Here is a 16,820-nt window from a genome sequence, read left to right as displayed (position 1 = left end):
TCCCTTTTTTCATCGTTAAGTTTACCCTTATATTATTCCAACCTGCTAAACATTTCCTTCTATGTGTAGCCCTTTTTAAATTTATTTTGATTCTACTGACTTACCGGTCTACACTTGCATTTCTTCTATAACTTGCTTTGTGTTGGTTAATGACTATAATGAAGGTTGATGATTATTCAAAGAATTAAAGAACCTTTAAAGCATTGTCCAGCCATATAACAGCTCAGTGACAATCATGGGATGTAAGAGGACAGAAAAAATCAATGAGGAAGAAAGAAACACAGATAGCGTCATACATCACTCTATGCTATTATACAGCTTGTTTGATTTTGCCTTAGCAAACTCCGAGCTCAGTTGCTATAAAACCAAACAATTTACAGCACATAGTGATGTCTTGTTCAAATCCAACCTAGTCATTCCACAGAACATTGTTGAAAGTGTGGCTTTGCACCAGGGGTGGGATTCTACCAGTTTGCACCTATTCGCTAGAACCGATTGTTAACAGTCTTAAGCAGTTGGGAGAACCGGTTGTTAGAAGAAATTACTGGTCTAATCCTGTAAGGAAGGCAGGAAGGAAACATTCTGGTGTTGTTTACAGAAACTGCCTCTCCGTTAACCCTTATTACATTCTTGGCAGGACTAGACTTCCTGTCTCAGGAACATCTCTGGAGTTTTTTTTCCTTTCCTTTGCTGGTACTTTGCTTGTGTGGAGTGACCATTCAAAGTTACAGTGGCCCTGAAAAAGGTGACTTTTGACCATTTTTCACACTTACGACTGTTGCAGCATCCCCACAGTCACGAGAGGCCAGGCGAGGAGATGCGTGCCTTGATGTGAGTGATATTGAGTTGGCCACACCCAGTCAATAACATGACCACCAAGCCATGCCCACCCAGTCACATGACCATCAAGCCACACCCACCATCTAAGCTACGCCCACAGAACTGGTTGTTAAAAATTTGAATCCCACCCCTGCTTTGCACACAATGAGTAACCGATCGATTGTAGCTATTTTTTCTTTTCTTTTAAAACTTTTCTAGTCAAGAACTTGGAGAGGGACGAATATCAACTCACTGGTGGAATGAGGAGGAATAAAATGGTTTAGATTGGAGTTAATCGAGAAGGACTTCCTTGTATAACTTGTTTCTCGGTCAAGTGATGGCAATAAACGGGCCAACAGATTATATAAACAAGGAAGGGAGCTTCCAATTCAGCATAAATGTAGTTTCTAGTCCTTGATTTACAACTGAAATTGGGACCGGAAGTACAGTCATTGCAGTCGTTAAGCAGATCACTATGTGACCAGACTCAATTTTATGACTTTTTTTGTGGCAGTTGTTAAATGAACCCACCAGCCATAAACTCATGGTTGGCTGGGGAAATTTAGGAGTTGAAGTTCACACATCTGTCAAGCTGTCAAGTTTGAGAAATGCTATACATGCTCTAGCATAGAACATGGTTGCACATGGGATTAATCCTCTATGCAGATGATAGTTTCTCGGCAAACCACTTTTCCCAACTTGGTGCTTTCCAGTCAACTACAGATCCCATCACTCCCTGCAAAACCAATGGGTAAAGTAAGAACCTTCTAATGTATCAACCCCTGATACAGTGATGTTTGAAGGGAAAAAGGCCTTTTCTACAATAGTAGACATTTGAATTTACACATTTAAAAGCAAACTGTTCAAGTGGGAACTTTCAAAGTTTAATTCCTATAGTATAGGATATTATAAGCCTCTAAACTTAAATGTTTAGAAGTTAATCTTAAAGATACATACCTCTATCCCACTTCAATTAATGGAAGTAAGTGCCAAATTTCTCACAGTAGGGAAACAATGTTTTTTAAATTCCATGCAAAAAAAAAAATCTGTTTTTTGCAGCATAGAAAATTGTGCTATGTTTTCCTTTGAAACTCACTGCAACAAGGTTCTTAAAAGCAACCATAACGGTTAGTTACAATTATGCATTAAGGCAAGCAATGTTTGCTGTTTTCATTTTTGCTGATGCTACACTCATCTATCTATGTTTGGTTTTAGCTTTGTTTATTTGAGAACAAAATAAATCAAATCTGTTAAGAATTAAGCCACCAAACCCTCCGTGATGTTTGTATTTTTTTTCCTTTCTTGTAGTACAACAGAGTTTGGATCCCAGATGCTGAAGAAGTTTGGCAGTCTGCTGAAATTACAGCTAATTATAGGCCTGGAGACCATTTTCTTCACCTCCAGCTGGAAGACAGCACAGTGAGAATAAAGAATGGGTGTTTTTAAGCAGGCGGTGGTAGACTGGCAACACGTGAAAGTATTATTCTAATATTGGCTTATCCTTTTGGATCCAAGACACGGTTTGCTTGTAAAGATAGCAGATATATCTTCAGACTGAATAAAGAATACATGGTATTCTCCAAAGCAACTGAAGGCCGGACAGGAAGCAATAGATGGCAATTAATCACGGAGAGAGCAAACCTCGACACAGAACAAAATAACAAGAGATAGAAGGGACCTTGGAGGTCTTCTAGTCTAACCACCTGCTTAGGCAGGAAACCCTACACCACTTCAGACAAATGGTTGTCCAATCTCTTCTTAAAAACTTCCAGGGTTGGAGCATCCAGAACTTCTGGAGGCAAGTTGTTTCACTGATTAATTGTTCTAACTGTCAGGAAATTTCTCCTTAGCTCTAAATTGCTTCTCTCCTTGATTAGTTTCCATCCGTTCAGTTGCTTTGGAGCACAGGTTCTTTGTGGTAGCCTCTCAAATTCGGCCTCTGCAGGCCGAATAGGCCCGTTCGTCACTTCCGGTATTACAGGAAGTGGCGAAACGGGCCTATTCAGCCTGCAGAGGCTTTTCTCAAGCCTCTGGGAGGCCCAAAAAGGCCTCAAACCAACCAAAAATCACCTGTGAGGCACGCACATGCGCAGTGAGGTAATTTTGCCAGTGGCTCGCCTGCTGGCACAAGTGGCTCCGTGTGCCACAGGTTCGCCATGACGGTTCTATACCTAGAACTAAGGAGAATGCTGCAACCCTGGAGATTGTTTGGAAGAGATTGGGCACCTAGAAGAACTCCAAGGTCCCTTCCAACTCTTAGTCTGTAATATTATTTTTCGCTTGGCTTACTCACAGGAGCTGGATTATCCAGTGGATCCTTCTGCTTTGCCACCTTTACGAAATCCGGACATTCTCGTTGGAGAAAATGACCTCACAGCCCTTAGCTACCTCCACGAACCGGCCGTTTTACACAACCTTCGAGTTCGTTTTGTGGAGTCCAGGCTGATTTACACCTATAGCGGTAAATACCACGGGGTTGATCCGCGTTGCATTTAGGATTCTAAAGAAAACAACTGGTGCAACTCTATAAATTCTCTACTGGTGTGTCATCCCCAGGGATAATTTTGGTCGCCATAAACCCTTACAAAGAGCTGCCCATTTATGGGGATGCCATCATTCATGCTTACAGTGGTCAAAATATGGGAGACATGGATCCCCATATCTTCGCGGTAGCAGAAGAGGCTTACAAGCAAATGGCAAGGTATGTTCTGATCAGTGTCCTGGGATTAACCTTGGTGAAGGTTGGCACCCCCCGCCCCTCCCTGTAAGCTTTGAAGGTTGGAGAAAGAGACTCTTAGAGTCAATAAGAGATTGTGGAAGAAGGTGTAGGAGATGACTAGGCAGAGCCCGAAGGTGGGGTCAAACACATCATCAGTTTGGAATCCTTATGTAGCCACAAGAGATCTAAGTCCAACCGGTGGTGAATTCTATTTATTTATTTCATTTGTTTTATTTGCCAATCACTTACAAGATAATAGGTGTCAACTATAAAACATGTACACAAGATGTTGGCTACACCCAGGTTAGTGCCGGATGTAGAATGTTATCTTCAAATAAATCCTCTTTAGTTTTGGGAGTGTGGCTCAAGGCTCATGATTTAATTGGAGTAACTGCCAGAACCCTGATAATAGATATAAGTATAAACATGAGTAAAAATACAGGAAATAGGTACGAATTATTGGGGACAATAGGACAGGGGCGGTAGGCACGATGGTGCACTTATGCACACCCCTTACAGGTCTCTTAGGAACGGGGTGAGGTCAATAGTGGTTAGTTTGAGGTTAAAGGAGTGGGGGTTAGAGGATGTAACAACAGAGTCAGGTAGTGCATTCCAGGCATTGACCACTCTGCTGCTGAAGTTGTACTTTCTGCAATCAAGTTTGGAGTGGTTTACATTGAGTTTGTATCTGTTGTGTGCATTCTGTTGACTCTTATAGTACATTTTCCAGATAACAAAATTCATTAAAAGAGTCACACTTTGGTTAGATGCAGCTCCCTCCATCAGGAGGGGACAGAGAGCTGTCAGAGAGAGGAAGGGGTCAAGCTATTTTCTAAAGCACCCAAAGGCCAGACAAGGAATAATGGATGGAAACTGATCAAGGAGAGATTCAACCTGGAAATAAGGAGAAACTTTCTGACAGTGAGAACAATCAACCAATGGAACAGAAGTTGCCCTCGGAAGTTGTGGGAGCTTTATCACTGGAGGCTTTCAAGAAGAGATAGGACTGCTATCTGTCAGAAATGGTGTAAGGTCTCCTGCTTGGACAGTGTCATGCCCTTGTTAGAGTCAGACTCTGAGGGAGAGGAGGAACAGCCAACAGGGAGTGGAGGTATGGCTCCAGAGGTTGTGGAGGAGGCTGGGACAGAGGCCGGCTGGGCAGTCAGAGGAAGAACCAGGCCCTTCCCCTCTTCATCCAAGGACACGCAGGGAAGAATGGAGAAGGGAACAACTTGGCTTATGAGAGAGGAAGCGGCCATGATCCCCCTCATTAGTTGCAGCTGGGGAGAATAGTATATAAGAGAGACGGTTACAATACAGCATTGCCAGAAGTAAACCGTGTTTTATTTTAGGCTGAAGTGATCTTGGTTGGCATCCTTCCAACAGACTGTGCCTTGTTATCTCCTTGAAGTTGGTAATTCCTTATCCTGGTCTGTGGTGGAAATTTCTTCATTGTAGCTTGTTTTAGTTTTTTATTTCACTTCTATCTGCTCATTAAGTTCGGATTGTATTGCTTTCTTTTGAAGACTATTTTTGAATACATTTTATCTCCAACTGAGAATTATTGAATAGTGGGGCCAAGTTGGAGGCATTAAAGGGCATTTATTTACATTTTGGATTTTGTGTTTGTTTGTGTTATACTCCGGGTCATCACAGACAGGGGGTTGGACTAGATGACCTCCAAGGTCTCTTCCAACTCTGTTATTCTGTATTGAATCTTGAGTCCAAAGAAGGATAAAATAATATATCTTCAGTCTTTTGAAGCAGATTCCCAAAGGGACCGTTTGCAGAAATGAGGTTTTTATCAGCACAATAGAGTGAGAGATTATGGCACTTAATTTCCAGCAGAAAGTTTGAGGTCATGCCAGGCTAACACAATGAGTTTTTCACACATGAGAGTTGTGAAATGAGAAGGTACATCATCTGTCTCACACGTAACCTGGGTTTCAATAACCGGCCTGCCTTCTGGTCGTTTATCCTGATCTTACCCCAATTTAAATCTCATGTCAGTTCAGCTACTCTGTGCATCCAATGAAATGAACTACAGCTCACAAAACCGTAGTACCTAAACGTTGTATAAAAAGAGGCTACTAGACCTCTGATTTAGAGTCAGTAAAGTGATCACGCAAGCATTTTCATTGATTTTTTTGGAGCCCAGAATGATTTTTTAAAAGATTTATACTAATCGCACCTGAAATATCTTTGTATCATGGTGATTCTGCCTTAGACCAAATTGGAATCTAATGTGAAAGGAACATAATGACCTTTGAAGAGACTTATTTCTAACTTCCTGATGATGATGATAATGATATGATGATGATCATGTTCTTCTTTAGGAATGACCGAAATCAATCAATTATTGTAAGTGGGGAATCAGGAGCTGGCAAAACAGTTTCTGCTCGATACGCCATGAGATATTTTGCGACGGTCAGCAAATCTAGCAGCAACGCTAAAGTCGAGGATAAAGTGTTGGCATGCAATCCGATAACAGAGGTAAATTATTTTATTTTATTATTAGATCTTTATTCCATCTTTATTACTTTATAGGTGACACAAGACAGTGAACATAGTAATATTCCTCCTTCCTCCTACTTTCTCAACAACGGCCTGGTAAGGTGGGTTGGTCTGAGAGAGAATGATTGGCTCAAATTCTCCCAGCTGGTTTTCATGGCTATGGCTGGACTAGAACTCACAGTGTCCTGGTCATTAGCCCAAAGTCACCGAGCCAGTTTTCATGCCAGAGGTGGGACTAGAACTCACCGTCTCCTCGTGATTGGCCCAAAGTCACCCAGCTGGCTTTCCTACCTAAGACGGGACTAGAACTCACTGTCTCGTGATTGGCTCAAAGATACCCAATTGGCTTTCATGCCTAAAGCAGGACTAGAACTCACCATCTCCTGGTGATTGACCCAAAGTCATCCAGCTGACTTTCCTGCCTAAGACAGGACTAGAACTCACTGTCTCATGATTGGCTCAGTTGGGTAATTGGCTTTCATGCCTAAGGCGGGACTAAAACTCACCGTCTCCTGGTGATTGGCCCAATGTCACCCTGCCGGCTTTCATGCCTAAGGCAGGACTAGAACTCACCACCTCCTGGTTTCTAAGCCAGCACCTTAACCAATAGACCAAACCGACTCTCTAAATGTTTCCCAACTGAATCATCTGATAGAAATAGCCCCCTTGCCATCTAAAAAAATTTCATCTTTTGCGCAGGCAATTGGAAATGCTAAAACTACTCGCAACGACAACAGCAGTCGCTTTGGAAAATACATGGAAATCAGTTTTGATAAGAAGTACCAGATCATTGGGGCAAACATGAGGACATACCTGCTCGAAAAATCTAGAGTTGTTTTTCAGGTTAGTAAAACTTTGCAGCGAAATCAGGGCGTTTCTACTAACTTCAGAGACAGCGAGCTTTCTCGCCTTCTGCAGATTGTCTTAAGGTTTATATCTAACCAACATGCTGCTCAGGAGCAATATTCAGAGATGGCCTTAAAAAAACTTGTAAAATTAAAAGTTTTTTTAAAAAACGTTTTTTTTCTTCATAGGAACAAAATAAGAACGAAAGACAGCAAAATTGCTTTGGGGTTTCTGTGTGCAATTCTTAGCATTGTTCAGAGACGTTATGAAAATAGAATAATCCAAGATGCTTCCTCTTGTTTTTCAATGGAGAAGTGAAAACCATTATCGGAGCAAGAGCTTTGGCTAAAATGCAAAACCACTTTTGTCTGAGAGGCCGGCAGGTTGCACAATCTAGCAATTGGTCCAATGTGGGTGGGACGCTGAGTAGAAGCTTCCCACTGCATTGCACACATCCGTTTCTGAATAACCCACATCACAGAAAGTTGGCTGGCCTTCTGTCTCTCAATTTTGAAATTATTTCAAGGTTGATTATATTCATTTTTTTTTAAATATCAAAGGGTAAAAAACAAAGCAAAAAAGGGGAGGGAGGAAGGAGGGAGGGAGGAAGGAAGGAAAAAGGATAGAGAAAAGAAAGGAGGATAAAGGGAGGGAGGAAGCGAGGAGGGAAGGAGGGGGAAGGAAGGAAGGAAGGAAGGAAGGAAGGAAGGAAAAAGGATAGAGAAAAGAAAGGATAAAGGGAGGGAGGAAGCGAGGGAGGGAAGGAAGAGGAAGGAAGGAAGGAAGGAAGGAAGGAAGGAAGGAAGGAAGGAAGGAAGGAAGGAAAAGGATAGAGAAAAGAAAGGATAAAGGGAGGGAGGAAGCGAGGGAGGGAAGGAAGAGGGAGGGAGGAAGGAAGGAAGGAAGGAAAAAGGATAGAGAAAAGAAAGGAGGATAAAGAGGGAGGAAGCGAGGGAGGGAAGGAGGGAGGAAGAAAGGAAAGAGGATAGAGAAAAGAAAGGAGGATAAAGGGAGGGAGGAAGCAAGGGAGGGAAGGAGGAGGGAGGGAGGAAGAAAGGAAGGAAGGAAGAAAGTCAGACTCAAGAAATGAAAAAAAGAGAAGGGGGAAAAAACCTATAAGAAATATAATGACTTTTGAACTTCTTTTCAGTAGATAGTTACAATTTTATAGTCCCTCCTTTCTCTTAGGCATTATATAGGTCCATTTCAGCCCTTCATTTAATTTACATCTTTCTTAATCGTCAAATCCACAAATCAACATTTCATTTCTTTTTTCTGTCAGCAAGACATCCGAACTATTTCTAGTTTTATCTTTCTCTTCCTTTCATTTGCAGTCAGAAAATGAAAGAAACTATCACATATTCTATCAGCTGTGCGCATCGGCTCAGAGACCCGAATTTAAGCATCTTCAGCTGGGTATGTTACCTATCACCTTATAGATTAATCTCTTTTATTTCTTTATTACATCAGTTTGGTGCATAATTCACAGGGGAGGCTTCTGTTCTTTGTTTGGTAGCATCTTTTTAGGACTGTATGTTCTCGTGTGGCCAAGATATGGTCCCAGTTTAGTAAACCTCACCCTGCTAACTATTAAAAAGGATCTCTCTCCCAATGCTCCAACCCTTCTGCCTACAATTTCTGATCTATTCAATGACATATTGAATCCACTGGAATTGGGAGACCAATAAATATAAATAAATAAAATAAGATGGTGGAAAACAATAGCAAAGCAATTTGGCGTTCCCCTTGGAAAGTCCTGGGAATTCAGTCTAGATAGGAGACGTGTCCACATTTATTGCAAGTATTTGAGGATAGAGTTTTAACAGATTAACAGAGTTGGAAGAGACCTTGTAGGTCATCTAGTCCAACTCCCTACCCTTCACCATTTCTGACAAATAATATCTTGTAATTAAGTTCTTTCCACCAAAAGTTCAACGGTTTATCAGTATTAATCTTAAAAGACTCATTTTCCCTCCTGAATCTTTGCAATATTTGGCTACCTATGACCCATTCCTTAGGAGTCTGTTGCCTCCACAGTCAGCATATCTGGTGATGTGTTTGCTTTCCACCCATAGCAAGTGCTGAAGAATTTAATTATACTAACATGGGTAGAAACACCACAATTGAAGGAGTGAACGACCGTGCCGACATGAAGGAAACTCAGAAAACTTTCAGCCTGCTAGGTAAGATCAGTCAAGTTAGCTATTAAAAAAAAACAAACAGCAAAATTCTGATATTTATGAAATGCTGGTGGGTCCTTTGGTTTTTGATAGATTGGCAAAAAAATTGGCATGCTATCCGATGCAGCTTTTTAGGTACAAAAGGTAAAGTCCAATCTAGGACACGATAGTCATCCTTGTTTCTTGGCCAAGGGAGTCAGCATTGTCCGAAGACATTGTCTGTAGTCATCTGACCAGCATGGCTATATGCCAAAGGTGCACAGAACACTATTGCCTTCCCACCAAAATGGTACCTATTTATCTACTTGCATTTGCGTGCTTTCACACTGTTAGGTGGGCAAGAGCCTGGAGCAAGGAACAAGAACTCGCTCCATTGTGAGTTGCACTCAGGTCTCAAACACGGACTGTTAGCGTTCCAGTCTTTAACTGTTGAGCCAGCACGCCCTGTCCTTTTTAGGAGCCACTGAATTTAGGGAGCATCCATCAAATCACACTGTTAATGTAAAAATTATTTGTAATCTTAACATCAGGGTGAGAAATAATTTTTTGCTCATTTTTCATTGCAGGCCTGAAGGAAGATTTTCAGATGGATGTTTTCAAAATACTCTCCGCTATTCTTCATTTAGGCAATGTGCAGATCAGTCCCGTTGGCGATGAAAAGTCTTGTGTTAATGTAAGATTTACTGGCAGCATGTTTTCATGAACAATGCAAGGTTTTGATAAGTTATTTCCTTCAGTCCCTTAATCTTTTGGCTTTGGGGTATTACATTCAGTAGGAAGCACCTTGCTGGCTGGGGAATTCTGGGAGTTGAGATCTATACGTTTTCAAATGGTCAAGGTTGAGAAACCTCACTCTCATGATTTTCTCTAACCCGTTACAAATCTAGAAGAAGTATGTTAAAAGTTAAATTCTGCAGGATTGGCACTCAGTTCCAGGATTGCAAAACCTCAGGATCTTCTAGATATTTTAGGATAGTGTTTCTTCACCTTGAGCGGCTTGGTAGCCTAGTGGTGAAGGCACTCCCCTCCTACTCAGAAGATTGAGAGTTCAAACCTCAGATGGGGCAGGTATTTCTTTCCGAGGCGGGAAGGAGAAAATATGTGCTGTGAACTCCGCATGGGTGTCAGGAAGGGCATCCAGCCAGTAAATACTCAGTTCCATTCAGTCACCCCAACTCTACCCCTAATTAAGGGATTACAGGGTTGTAAAAAAAAAGTATGTTTCTTCACCTTAGTAATTTTAAGATGAGATAATTTCAACTCTCAGAATTCACTAGAGAGTTATGCTAGCTGGGGAATTCTGGGAGTTGAAGTCCACTCATCTTCGAGTTGGTAAGGTTTAGAAACAATTCTAGGAAGCAGAACTTTGAAAACAGGATCTGTGGACTATCAAGCTGCATGTTAAAAAATATATTGCATTTTGAAGCTGTAGCAGTTTCGGTGATCTAACTGCCCAGTGACAACAGGCTTCTTGTTTCTGCTTCAAAGGTGGAGGACAAACATCTTAATATATTTTGTGGGCTCCTGGGAGTCGAAAGTGATAAAATAGCTCAATGGCTTTGTCACAGGAAAATTATTACTACCTCTGAAACCGTAGTAAAGCCAATGACGAAACTCCAAGCTATAAACGCCCGAGATGCTTTGGCCAAGAAGATTTATTCTCATCTTTTTGATTTCATCGTGGAACAAATTAACAAGGCCTTGCAGTTTTCAGGCAAACAACATAGCTTTATTGGTGTTCTGGATATTTATGGGTAAGGTGATCCATTTTTCAGAAATAACCCAACATCTGTATTAAATACAGATAATGTTTCAACTCCTACCCTCAAAATGATACTGATTCATTTAACAACTTTAAAAAGTCATAAACTGAGGCAAAATTCAATTAACAACTGTCTTGCTTACTTAGCAACATAAATTTTGGGCTCAACTGTGGTCATAAGTCAAGGACTACCTGTAGTTATGTGGACACTACTTCTTCATTGGGACTTCTCCACTGAGTGACCTCTTTGAATTCTTCAGATTCTACAAATCGATCATTCTCACATGATCTAGTACAAGAATATTGTTAATATCTTTTGCCCCAAAATGATTGCTCTGCAATGCCTCTCAAACTCACGATAGAAAGGATCACGTCATAATTTTTGTTTTCCAGTCTAAAAATTTAAAACTTTCTACCATTTGTTTCAGATTTGAAACCTTTGATCTGAATAGCTTCGAACAATTTTGCATCAACTATGCCAATGAAAAACTACAGCAACAATTTAACCTGGTATGATCTTTTTTTAAATGGATGTCCGTTAGTTTGGATTAAAATTTGTCCTGAGTTCATGTTCCAGAAAAAAAAAATTGGCTTATTTTTGGCAGTAAAACTCAAAGCTTAAATGTTTTGGCACCTTTAAAATACTTCTGTATTGTTAAGCAACCCTTGAGTTTTGATGTGACTCGTAAAACAACCGATGCTATTTGTGAGATTAAATTGGCAATGTCATTTTTTAGCATGTCTTTAAACTTGAACAAGAAGAATACATGAAGGAGAATATCCCATGGACGTTAATTGATTTTTATGACAATCAACCTGTCATCGATCTGATTGAAGCTAAAATGGGCATTCTAGAACTTTTGGATGAAGAGTGTTTGGTACGTTTCAACGTTTCAATTTCACAAACCCAAATCTAGTCCCTTTTTGGGGCGGGGGGGCTAATTTTCTTAACACACCCTTGCAAAAGGCAGTTTTGCAATTTTGCTACCCTAATGCTTTTTAGCCATATTAGCAAGACACCTCACCAACACAAAATTCATCTTCATAGTTTCTGTCTCTTAAGGCTATTTATGTAGATGCAATTTCCCATCAAAGTAGGATGCAAAATATACTTGAAACCGGCAACTCTTAAGCAGAGATACAGATATAGCCAATTTTGGAGAATTTGCATCTGAGCTATAAAATGTCTTGGATTGATGAATCAAGCCAGAATCAAATGCTTTATTGCAGTGCATGGAATCCTGTTAACTGCATTTGGTAACTCTGGCTAGCCTGATCACTTCAGGATGTTGGTTGTGAAATGTAGCAGCAACAGGTGTTCATTCCTGCATGGAAGTTATCCACGGGTTATTTTTGGATATTGCATTAAGTAGCCATGCCTTGTTTGTTCAGTTGTGGCTCAGCCATTTAATAAATCCTGATGCCTATGAAAAGTCTGAATCCAGTCAGAGAGAAGGATGGGGTGTTCCAGATTGCAACACATCTTGTATTATAGAACAAGAAAGCTAAGATGGCTGTGTAGAAAAAGTTACACACTGTACACACTCTTGGTGTTGCATAGAAGAAATGGGTTGTTCAACCAACCAACCACTTTGATCATTCAATAAGCATTTTCATTTATTGCTTCTAATTTTAGATATGCCATTTTTGCTTTTTTTCAAAACAGCTACCTCAAGGAACTGACGAAAATTGGCTCCAGAAGCTATATAATAATTTTATGAACAAGAACCCTCTCTTTGAAAAACCAAGAATGTCAAATACTTCTTTTATTATCCAGCACTTTGCTGACAAGGTAAGGTGTTCAACATGGAAAGAAATGACACCCTTCTATTTCCCAGAATGAAACATCATCTTTTGTCATGATTTATTCACCTAATATGGAGTTAATAATATATCACCTATCCCCGCAAAAATGATGCTATTTCTATAAACAAGGTCATAGTTTAAAAGGAGTGAGTGATACGAGCTTCTGAAACAATTTTGCCAATGAGTTATTTTGATTTCTGTAGAAGCTTCTCATTTTAGTCCAATCATGTCATGGATTTTCTAAGACTACGATATAATATTTTATTTGGGAATTAAAGGAGATGTTTATAAATCTCCTTCCATCTGAAATTCATGACCTGATTTGCTTACAAATAATTAGCTGTGATCCCTTGGAGATCACTCTTGTTTGATCTGATGGGATCTGGCCAACTCACTGTCAAAGAATCTTAAATCTAAAAATTACAGATATACCCTGTGGCTGTCCTACTGATCTATCCTGGGAATGGATATAACACTTCTCCTTTTTATAACTTCATTGCTCTGTGATTGACCATTGTTCCATAATCTTCCTTAAACAGGTAGAATATAAAAATGAAGGATTTCTAGAAAAAAACCGGGACACTGTGTATGAAGTACTGATTGATATCTTGAGAAACTGTAAGGTAAATATATTTTTTAGGATTCCACATTACTTTTGCTATTATACTTCTGGTAAGCATAACTTTGCAAGATGTCTGGAAATGATCAAAGCTAAACTCCATCCTTTTTGGATGCTTAAATCTCAAATGGCACGACACAGAGATGCTTCTGGCAATGTCTGGCCGGAACTGAATGTGTCCATCTGGTCAGGTCGTTGTGAATGAAAAGTTCACTCCACCAAGCCTTGCACGGTAGACCAAACTAGAAGCATGTCCAGATGAGCTAAATCTACTTTAATGTAAAGTTGCATGAAAAGAACCTTGCAAGTTTGAAAATACATTTCTTCCCCCATTCACTTGAAGAGGTGATTAAAAAGCCACGGTACAAAAATTGCAACTTCTAACGGTTGTTAAACAAATGATTGTTAAATCGAAAACTGCCTGTCGTGCTATCTAATTTTAATTTTCATCTCTCCGTAGTTTCGGCTCTTTGCAAACTTCTTCCAGGATGGTCCAGTCCCTCTTTCCCCATTCAACTCTGCAATCAAAGTTAAGTCTGCAAAAACAGTGATTGTGTCACCTAACAAACAGTTCCGTGCAACTGTTGGAAGTAAGGTATTTTTGTTTTAGATTCAAGTTACCAAGTTTGAGAAACACTGAATTTTTTTTTAAAAAAAATTACATGCAGGATTGTTCTAGTTCTTGTATCTATTTTCTTACTTTGCCTTGAACAATCTGAGGCTGGGAAAGAATTGGGGACTCAACTAAAGGCTTGAAGGAAGAGGAACTGAAAGTGTGAGGGAGCTAAAAGAGATATGGCAGATGGACTCCCAAACCTCGATCCACCAGACTCATTGAGTTTCTGTACACTCGTTTGTTTTGACAATAAGGGCTGTCATCAGTATGAAGCTTGTAATAAATGTCATAGCTTCCATTCATAAATTAGCCAGAAAGATGTTGCTTGTATTCTAAAAGTTCAAACAAACTTTTCACCCTCTATATTTCAGTTTCGCAGCTCCTTATATTTATTAATGGAGACTCTTAATGCCACCACACCACATTATGTCCGGTGCATAAAGCCAAATGATCAAAAGTTGGCATTTGAGTGAGTATTGAAAAAAAAAATGATGTTAATTTAAATATACATTATATGAGTGCGCATAGAAGTGAATTAACAGATGTTTGTGTGCCTGTTCTTGGAAAAATTCCTACTGAATACGATTCGTAGTTACAATAGCATGAGCTGAAAGTTTGTTTTATAAACGAGACGGCTCACTCGCAAGATTTTGAAGCACAGAGCAAAAGGTCCATTAAAGAACAGAAGGGCTGGGGGAAATAAGTATCAGCATTAAATTATGGGGAAAAGGAAATTGTATCTTTATGTTGATAGAAATGATCAATTGCAGCTTCTTTCTAATGGAATGGAATGGAATAGAATAGAATAGAATAGAATAGAATAGAATAGAATAGAATAGAATAGAATAGAATTCTTTATTGGCCAGGTGTGATTGGACACACAAGGAATTTGTCTTGGTACAAATGCTCTCAGTGTACATAAAAGAAAAGATACATTCACAGATGCTTATCTGGCTTTTAGCTACGTATGAATTTAGTTTAGTGCAACAGTGCTGAGGATCCAGAAAATATTGATGAGATCTTGTCAGCAAGCCCAGCAGCGTGATGGTATCTACTGTGACCTATCATCTCCTCCACTGTGGCTCTCAACCTCCAAAGAATGCCATCTGGAATGTAAAAACGGCACATCCCTCCTTCACAAGAAAATAATTGATTGTACCATGATATTCACGATCAACAATTTGCTCCTAGTTTGTTCCTGATTGAAACCACCAGATGTGATATGTAGCTTATAAAAGATCAGGACACATTTGTCCTTCAATTGGGCAGAAATCAGTTGTTCTTCTTGTTTTCTTCTTCTTTAGATTTGACTCCAAAAGAGTGGTCCAGCAATTACGAGCATGTGGGGTGTTAGAAACCATTCGTATTAGCTCTCAGAGTTACCCATCAAGGTATGGAGTTATACCTCTTCAAAGGTTGACTTTCGCATCTCTTTGATTGACTGATTCCAATGTTCTCCTCCTTTGACAGATGGACTTATATTGAGTTTTATAGCCGCTACAGCATTCTCATGTCTCAAAGTGAACTTTCTCTAACGGACAAGAAGCACATTTGCAAGATGGTTTTGCAGCGGCTAATCCAGGTCAGGAGTTCTCTAACCATCCCTACATGTAAAGAGCAAAAGGAATAGACATGAAACATTGTAACAACAACAATAGAGGTGGGATTCAGGGGTGGGATTCTACCAGTTTGCACCTGCTCGCTAGAACCGGTTGTTAACATTCTAAGCAGTTCGGAGAACTGATTGTTATAAGAAATTACTGGGCTAATCCTGTAAGGAAGGCAGGAAGGAAACATTCTGGTGTTGCTTATAGAAACTGCCTTTCCATTAACCCTTATTACATTCTTGACAGGACTAGACTTCCTGTCTCAGAAACGTCTCTGGAGTTTTTTTCCCTTCCTTTGCTGGTACTTTGCTTGTGTGGAGTGACCATTCAAAGTTACAGTGGCACTGAAAAAAGTGACTTATGACCCTTTTTTCACAGTTACGACTGTTGCAGCATCCCCACAGTCATGAGAGGCCAGGCGAGGAGATGCGTGCCTCGATGGGAGTGATATTGAGTTGGCCACACCCAGCCAATCACATGACCACCAAGCCACGCCCACCACCTAAGCCATGCCCACAGGACCAGTTGTTTAAAATTTTGAATCCCATCCCTGGTGGTATTCATCAGGTTCTGACCAGTTCTGGAGGACCAATTGCGGAAATTTTGATTAGTTCGGAGAACCGGCAAATATCGCCTCTGACTGGCCCCACCAACCCAATCTCTTCTCTGCCTCCCAAGTCCCAGCTGATTGGCTGGCTCTCCTTTGGTTGCCCTGCACAGGAGAATGGAGCTAGAAAGCAGGTTAGTGGGGTGGGGAGGGAATGGAGATTTTGCAGTAACTTCTCCTGCCACGCCCACCAAGCCACGCCCACAGAACCTGTAGTAAAAACTTTTGAATCCCACCACTGATTAGCAAGCACCTCAATTGTGATTATATGACCGTGGAGGGTATGTGTGTGGTTGATGTAACCTCCCAAACAGGTCATAAATAGCTTTTGGGAAGTTCCATTGTAACTTTGAATGGTCGCAAGTCAAGGTTGCAAGTCTTGTATAGCCATTTTATCTTCTCAGAAATGACTCTGATTTCTTTTTCTATTCCCCCCTCCCCACCCCTCCACCCCCAGGATCCAAGTCAATATCAGTTTGGCAGGACCAAGATTTTTTTCAGAGCGGGGCAGGTCGCCTATTTGGAAAAAGTGCGATCAGATCGCCTGAGGCAAGCATGCATCATGGTTCAGAAGAACATCCGAGGTTGGCTTCAGAGGAAAAAGTTCCTCCGCGTCAGACAAGCGGCGGTCATCATACAACAATACTTCCGTGGACAGAAGACTATACGGTATTTGCAAGGAACAATGGAGATGGTCCTTCGTTGATTAATGGGAACCTTTCCAG

At 40.5% G+C, this 16,820-nt stretch overlaps 1 protein-coding gene across 6 annotated transcripts in view; it reads left to right on the top strand.

Moving 5' to 3' along the window:
- The window catches only part of MYO5C (myosin VC), a 50,276-nt gene that overhangs the window by 3,863 nt on the left and 29,593 nt on the right, over window positions 1–16,820 (top strand). For all 6 annotated transcript variants that reach the window (XM_087941904.1, XM_087941903.1, XM_087941902.1 and 3 more), the window contains exons 2-19: window positions 2,128–2,238; window positions 3,115–3,280; window positions 3,376–3,520; window positions 5,875–6,031; window positions 6,752–6,895; window positions 8,233–8,314; window positions 8,974–9,081; window positions 9,645–9,751; window positions 10,567–10,832; window positions 11,269–11,350; window positions 11,578–11,718; window positions 12,507–12,632; window positions 13,186–13,269; window positions 13,726–13,860; window positions 14,253–14,350; window positions 15,186–15,272; window positions 15,352–15,463; window positions 16,553–16,764. In XM_087941904.1, the coding sequence (XP_087798030.1) occupies window positions 2,128–2,238; window positions 3,115–3,280; window positions 3,376–3,520; window positions 5,875–6,031; window positions 6,752–6,895; window positions 8,233–8,314; window positions 8,974–9,081; window positions 9,645–9,751; window positions 10,567–10,832; window positions 11,269–11,350; window positions 11,578–11,718; window positions 12,507–12,632; window positions 13,186–13,269; window positions 13,726–13,860; window positions 14,253–14,350; window positions 15,186–15,272; window positions 15,352–15,463; window positions 16,553–16,764 (2,363 nt within the window). The remainder of the gene's footprint in view (window positions 1–2,127; window positions 2,239–3,114; window positions 3,281–3,375; window positions 3,521–5,874; window positions 6,032–6,751; window positions 6,896–8,232; window positions 8,315–8,973; window positions 9,082–9,644; window positions 9,752–10,566; window positions 10,833–11,268; window positions 11,351–11,577; window positions 11,719–12,506; window positions 12,633–13,185; window positions 13,270–13,725; window positions 13,861–14,252; window positions 14,351–15,185; window positions 15,273–15,351; window positions 15,464–16,552; window positions 16,765–16,820) is intronic.

The sequence above is a fragment of the Pseudonaja textilis genome, chromosome 13 (assembly GCF_049901715.1).
Source record: "Pseudonaja textilis isolate UNSWEBS1 chromosome 13, rPseTex1.2, whole genome shotgun sequence".
Lineage (NCBI taxonomy): Eukaryota > Metazoa > Chordata > Lepidosauria > Squamata > Elapidae > Pseudonaja > Pseudonaja textilis.
The sequence above is the reverse complement of the archived record's forward strand: the minus strand, read 5'-3'. Positions and strand labels throughout refer to the sequence as shown.